At 41.1% G+C, this 7,500-nt stretch overlaps 1 protein-coding gene across 1 annotated transcript in view; it reads left to right on the top strand.

The window, feature by feature from the left end:
• The window catches only part of tnfsf11 (TNF superfamily member 11), a 25,229-nt gene that overhangs the window by 6,589 nt on the left and 11,140 nt on the right, over positions 1-7,500 (top strand). Inside the window, exon 2 of the mRNA XM_080037692.1 lies at positions 4,343-4,378. Coding sequence (XP_079893818.1) covers positions 4,343-4,378 — 36 coding nt within the window. The remainder of the gene's footprint in view (positions 1-4,342; positions 4,379-7,500) is intronic.

Raw genomic sequence — 7,500 nt, 5'->3', positions numbered from 1 at the left:
AGTATTGTGAAAAAGTTACAATAGCCTACCACTTAAATTAAAGTGCAGAAGTGTCTGATTGTATGTTATTACCTGGGCTGTTTTCTAAAAGCCCCACTAACGTCCTACTCATACTAAAAGCCCTACTAACGTCCTACTCATACTAAAAGCCCTACTAACGTCCTACTCATACTAAAAGCCCTACTAACGTCCTACTCATACTAAAAGCCCTACTAACGTCCTACTCATACTAAAAGCCCTGCTAACGCCCTACTCATACTAAAAGCCCTACTAACGTCCTACTCATACTAAAAGCCCTGCTAACGCCCTACTCATACTAAAAGCCCTACTAACGTCCTACTCATACTAAAAGCCCTACCAATGCCCTACTCATACTAACGTCCTACTCATACTAAAAGCCCTATTAACGTCCTACTCATACTAAAAGCCCTACTAACGTCCTACTCATACTAAAAGCCCTACTAACGTCCTAATCATACTAAAAGCCCTACTAACGTCCTACTCATACTAAAAGCCCTACTAATGCCCTACTCATACTAATGTCCTACTCGTACTAAAAGCCCTATTAACGTCCTACTCATACTAAAAGCCCTACTAACGTCCTACTCATACTAAAAGCCCTATTAACGTCCTACTCATACTAAAAGCCCTACTAACGTCCTACTCATACTAAAAGCCCTACTAACGTCCTAATCATACTAAAAGCCCTACTAACGTCCTAATCATACTAAAAGCCCTACTAACGTCCTACTCATATGGGAGTGGATTCAGGCTGAGTTATAGTTATGCATCGGATTTAAAATACACACTTTATAGTATTCGCATATGGTAGCACTTATAAAAACCTTTTTAGTGTGAGTCTGTGGTTGTGTATGTGAACTGAAGTTTGGCACAGACCTTCATCCTTCCCCTTAACACCTGTATAACCTGTGTGTGTGTGTGTGTGTGTGTGTGTGTGTGTGTGTGTGTGTGTGTGTGTGTGTGTGTGTGTGTGTGTGTGTGTGTGTGTGTGTGTGTGTGTGTGTGTGTGTGTGTGTGTGTGTGTGTGTGTGTGTGTGTGTGTGTGTGTGTGTGTGTTTGTGTGTGTTTATGTGTGTGTGTGTTTGTGTGTATTTATGTGTGTGTGAGGGTGTGTGTGTGTGTGTGTGTGTGTGTGTGTGTGTGTGTGTGTGTGTGTGTGTGTGTGTGTGTGTGTGTGTGTGTGTGTGTGTGTGTGTGTGTGTGGGTGTGGGTGTGTGGGTGTGTGGGTGTGTGTTTATGTGTGTGTGTGTGTGTGCGTGTGTGTGCGTGTGTGTACAACATCCTGCAAATTAGGCGGAAACTAAGTTAGCTGGAATCGTTCTGCAAAGCTCCGTGCAAAACTTAGGAATGTGCCGATAGAACCTTTTCAAAAAACTCTTTTGTGATTTGAACCTGTGTGTGTGTGTGTGTGTGTGTGTGTGTGTGTGTGTGTGTGTGTGTGTGTGTGTGTGTGTGTGTGTGTGTGTGTGTGTGTGTGTGTGTGTGTGTGTGTGTGTGTGTGTGTGTGTGTGTGTGTGTGTGTGTGTGTGTGTGTGTGTGTGTGTGTGTGTGTGTGAATGTTAACAGATACTTGTATATTTGTGTGTATGTGTGCAGCAAGTTATGTGCATGCATACAGACTTAAAAAAATAATACTTTACTGTACTTAACAGGTTTCTAAGGACATTGTTTAAACTAAAGGTAAATACGGTGTCATGTAGGTCCCTTCAGCGCTGCTATAGTCCAGGAAAGGCTGACATAGTATCTGTTTAAACTGTCCTGCTTTCCCTGAGATCTCATAACGGTGCATAGTATAGTATTGTATTGTTAAGGACCTACTTCACCGGTTGGAATATGAAGGTGTATTGAACTCTGAAATCCTATGTAGTATAAATGTGCAAACATTTTAGAAATCGGTTCATCCTAGCCTGAGAAAAGGCAGAAAGAGTGTTTTATGGTCTCACTGTCTAACCCTACAGTTTACTAGCGTGACATCACACATGGGAAAATGTAGGGTTAGGATTAACAGGACAGCTGGGCCAAGGGAAGACTGAGGGAAGACTGAGGGAAGAAAAACCTCATTCATTATATTATAAAAGCGATTTTATAATGATAGAATGCCGGTTCCGTATGGGTGAAGTATTCCTTTAAGTGTCTGTGTGCAGCAGGCTATGTGCATGCATTAAAGTTTTCTGTGGCAATAGTGTAAGTGTAATAAAGGTACATAATGCATGGCTATGCATAATTATACATTACATAATAAAGGTGCTCCGAGGAACTTTTCAGTTTGTGTTCATTCTTGCACCCAGCTGTAGTTCCTGGGTGAGCGTATACACCATGACAAAGGCATTAAGAAAAACTATATAAAAATAGCATTCTTTGCACTGATGGTCTCGTTTAGCTGTTACATGTAATTAATGATCATCAGAGGAATAAATGAGACTGTTTCAGAAATATTTAAAAGTTCCTCGTAGCTACTTGTATGTGCAAAGTATCTTAAGATTTCTATAACATTATAGTCAATGTTGTTGGCAGTTTTTCCGTGATTGTTCTTTGCAGTATTCCATTCAAAAATATAATAAAAAGTATTCGAAATAATAAATAAATTCTACATTACATTACTAAGAGCCAACACAGCCCTGCAAAAGTGCTCCATTGTCTTGGCCTCCAAATCACTCTTGCTATCGTCTGCCGTTAGTGGAATGCAGACTGGCATGCGGGAAATAGCTTAACCTCCGACTCCCACGCAAATTTCCGACATCCAAAGAGTTTGAGTTTGGTAATGCTTCATGCCTTGATTCCTCCCTACCCGCACCTGTCACCAAAACATTCACCTTAAAGACCTACTTCACCGGTGGAAATATGAAGGTGTATTGAACTCTGAGATCCTAATGTAGTATAAATGTGCAACCATTTAAGAAATCGGTTCATCCTATAGCCTGAGAAAAAAGGCAGAAAGAGTGTTTTATGGTCTCACTGTCTAACCCTACATTTGACTAATGTGACATCACTTCAGTAAAAATGTAGGGTTAGGATTAACAGGACAGCTGGGCCAAGGGAAGACTGAGGGAAGACTGAGGGAAGAAAAACCCCATTCATTATATTATAATAGCGATTTTATAATGATAGAACGCCGGTTCCGTATGGGTGAAGTATTCCTTTAACTGATAGCGGTTTAAAATGCTTCATGCCTTTATTCCTGCCGCCCGCACCTGTCACAGAAACATTCACTTAACTGATAGCGATCAGCAGATATGGTACAACTACAGTACTTTCATTTTAACATATGCTTCTCTTTGTATGACTTTTCTAACATGTATTAGTCAATTATAAAGCTATAGTGCGTAACTTTTTTTTTTTTTTTAAGATATTTTTTTTTTTTTGCATTTTTATGCTTTATTGATAGTGTAGAGACAGAGTTGAAATGGGGCAGAGAGGGGAGTGACATGCAGAGAACGACCGCGGGCTGGAATCGAACCCGGGTCCGCTGCTGGCCGAGGCCCATGGGGGGGGGGGGGGGGGGACGCCCTACCAACTGAGCTAAAGGGCGCCCCCGTAACTTTTTTTAATATGAATGAATGTCGGTTTAAAAATGCTTCATGCCTCAAATCGTCCCGCCCGGACCTGTCACCGAAACATTCACTTAACTGATAGCGATCTTTTGATAACAGAACTCCAGCACTTTAATTTCTTTATGTACGGATGTTGCTCCTGTTATGACCTTTTTAATGTGTATCTGTCCATTATAAAGCTATCGTGTGACATGTAGGCCTATTCCTCAAATTGTATGTCTTTTTCTCTTTCAAAGCTATAGTGCGTAACTTTTTCATATGAATGAATGTCGGTTACATTCAAGCCATCACCAAACAAGTTGACACAAAGTTGATTAAGCCTATTATCAGCTCCACAAAACTCTCTCTGTATTTCTCAGTATGGCAGCGTTTACAAACTGGTGCCCCCTCTTGACACTGGTGCAAGAGCTCAGAAAAATCTCCAAGAAGAGCCCAAGAAATGTTTCAGTTGTTGATTCTACTGCTAAGAAAAAAAAACCTGGACGTACAGCAGAAGGTATAAAATCCATGCGCCATCACTGAAGGCTTTACCTCATGTAGATGGCGATGCACCGACAGTGTTGTTGTAATTACTCAGAATTCCTCATGGGGGCGACAGAAGTTACGCGCTATAGCTTTAAATTTGACTGGTTTTTAATGTGACATATACCATGACCATATTTTGCTTTCATTTATGCCAAATATGCTTTATGGAAGTGTCAATAAACGAGTAGGAATTCTTAGTATTCATTCTTAACACTAACCATGTCTCCTGTCTGTTTTGTCTCCAGGTAGACTTGTCCACGGCTTCACATCGACACATTGAGGTGAGTTTGAAACCTGGTTAACACACACACTGCACACACACACACACACACACACACACACACACACACACACACGGAAACGCACACACTCACTCACTAAGTCACGCACGCACGCACACACACACACACACACACGCAAACGCACATACTCACTCACTCACTCACTCACACACTCATTCACTCACTCACACTCACTCACTCACTCACTCACTCACTCACACACACACTCACTCACTCACTCACTCACACACACACACACACACACACACACACATTGAATATCATACTCAAGTATTTTTCAATTAGTAAATCATCACTTTCTTAACCTTAGGATGAGCCTTTTATATCTACATAGGAGCGGGGCGCTGAGGCCGCCATGTTGCACCGCCATGTTTCTACAGTAGCACAGAACGGACAAACTTAACGACCTTACACGTTTTTATTTATAGTGGGCGTCCTGGGGAAATGCACCTGTTGGAAGACCAAGAAGAAGAAGAAGTACTATAGAATAAATAACTAAATACATCTTCACCTCATCACTTGATATTGTGGGAAGACTTGAGGCAGTGGTTGATGGTTGATGATGCCATCTTTAGTAACTATAGCTTCTTGTCCTTGAAGGCCACCGTAGCTTCTGTACATCCCCCCCAAATATCGTGGTTAGCAAGGGAGCGTTGACATCTAAAATCTCACCACTAGATGCTGCTAAATACTGCTTTATTACACACTGTAGCTTTAACGTGAGTAGACTTTTGATTCAGTGCCATGGCAGAGAGGCAAGGAATGTTAGAATCATACCTGGTGTTTCCTCCTCCTGTCACAGGGTACGTGCAGTAACTTGGTTTCGTTCTCAAGAGAGAAAACCTTTTTTTAACCTTTATTTATACAGGTAAATCCCATTGAGACCGGAGACTCTTTTTGCAAGGGAGACCTGTTTTCCTTTCCCACGTTACCATTCACACAAACATTCATACACTGATAGCAGCAGGCTTACTATCGACATTCACACGAGGCAAGGTGGGTGAAGTGTCTTGCCCAAGGACACAACAACCGACCCGCTCTACCACCTGAGCCACAGTCACCCCATTATAAAGAGTAAGATAATCATCTGCAATACCTTTAGCTCTGACAGTAGTTGTGATTATAGTAGGTACACTTTTTTTTTTTTTTTTTTTTTTTAACCTTTATTTATACAGGTATATCCCATTGAGACCGGAGACTCTTTTACAAGGGAGACCTGTTTTCCTTTCCCACGTTACCATTCACACACACATTCACACACCGATAGCAGGCTAACTATCGACATTCACACGAGGCAAGGTGGGTGAAGTGTCTTGCCCAAGGACACAACAACCGACCCGCTCTACCACCTGAGCCACAGTCACCCCATTATAAAGAGTAAGATAATCATCTGAAATACCTTTAGCTCTGACAGTAGTTGTGATTATAGTAGGTACACTTTTTTTTTTTTTTTTTTTTTTTTTTTTTTTTTTAAACCTTTATTTATACAGGTAAATCCCATTGAGACCTGAGACTCTTTTGCAAGGGAGACCTGTTTTCCTTTCCCACGTTACCATTCACACACACATTCACACACCGATAGCAGGCTAACTATCGACATTCACACAAGGCAAGGTGGGTGAAGTGTCTTGCCCAAGGACACTTCACCCACCGTGACACACACTTTACAAATGAAAGTTAGGAACACAAAATATTCATGCAATTTTATGTAAGTGTTGAGGCTAAAACTCTTAAAGGTGCAGTGTGTAATATGACATCATCAAGAAAGTTCTACAAAGTTCTAGAATGCAACACTCCCTGGGTAACCCCAACCCTTTAGAATAATAACAGAAGCTACAGTGGCCTTCAAGGACAAGAACAATTCTAAATTCTAAACAATGCACCTGATGACATTCCAACCAACATGGATGCCTCCATAAGACTTGCCTGCTCAATGTACAAAATGTAATATTAATAATTGTAATTCTCCGCTCGGGAGGATAATTCAGATTATTGGCAGAGGTGATTTTACACTAATGAGGACATATTTATGAATGAGGATATTGATTTTAGCTAATAAATTACTTAAAATGTTACACAGTGTCCCTTTTAAATTTTAATATAAACTGTCTACATTTGAGCCAACTCATTATCTTTGGTTGAGATAACTTATCATTCATATGGAATGTCTCTGATTGTTCTTTCAGTCCGTACACTGTTCAAATGAAAAGTCAGGAAAACAAAAAAATGTTAGGAAACTAAACGCATTGAATTGCATTTGGGGCGACTGTGGCTCAGGTGGTAGAGCGGGTCGGCTGATGATCAAAGGGTTGGAGGTTCGATCCCCCGCCCTGCCACCTGCGTCATGGTTGTTGTGTCCTTGGGCAAGACACTTCACCCACCTTGCCTCGTGTGAATGTTGATAGTTAGCCTGCTATGTGTGTGTGAATGGTAACGTGGGAAAGGAAAACAGGTCTCCCTTGAAAAAGAGTCCTCGGTCTCAATGGGATTTACCTGTATAAATAAAGGTTAAAAAAAAAAAAAAAATTAATTGAAAATGTTTTTATTTCGGACAAGTACTCCTTTACGTCTCTTAACCCGTTCTCTTTCATCCCTTCTTCCTCTCATTTCTCGGGGCGTTTGGGTCACACACACGTTGAGAAGAGGTCAGACAGACAATTCGCTGCCTTTTGATTCACTTGTTTTATAGCATATTGTTGTGTTGCTGCAGCAACAACACTGTCGGTGCATCGCCATCTACATGAGGTAAAGCCTTCAGTGATGGCACATGGATTTTATACCTTCTGCTGTACGTCCAGGTTTTTTTCTTAGCAGTAGAATCAACAACTGAAACATTTCTTGGGCTCTTCTTGGGGATTTTTCTGAGCTCCTGCACCAGTGTAAGGGTGGGACACACACACACACACACCAGTTTGTAAACACTGCCATACTGAGAAATACAGAGAGAGTTTTGTGGAGCTGATAATAGGCTTAATGAACTTTGTGTCAACTCGTTTGGCGAAGGCTTGAATATGCCTCGTATGAAAATCCCTTTTTGGAAGTTGCGGCCTATTGTTTTGGCACCGAATTTTGCTAGAAAGGCAAAAAGGCAAAAAAAAATC

The sequence above is a fragment of the Ammodytes marinus genome (assembly GCF_949987685.1).
Source record: "Ammodytes marinus genome assembly, chromosome: 12".
Classification (NCBI taxonomy): Eukaryota; Metazoa; Chordata; class Actinopteri; order Uranoscopiformes; family Ammodytidae; genus Ammodytes; species Ammodytes marinus.
This window is presented reverse-complemented; position numbering and strand designations above follow the sequence as displayed.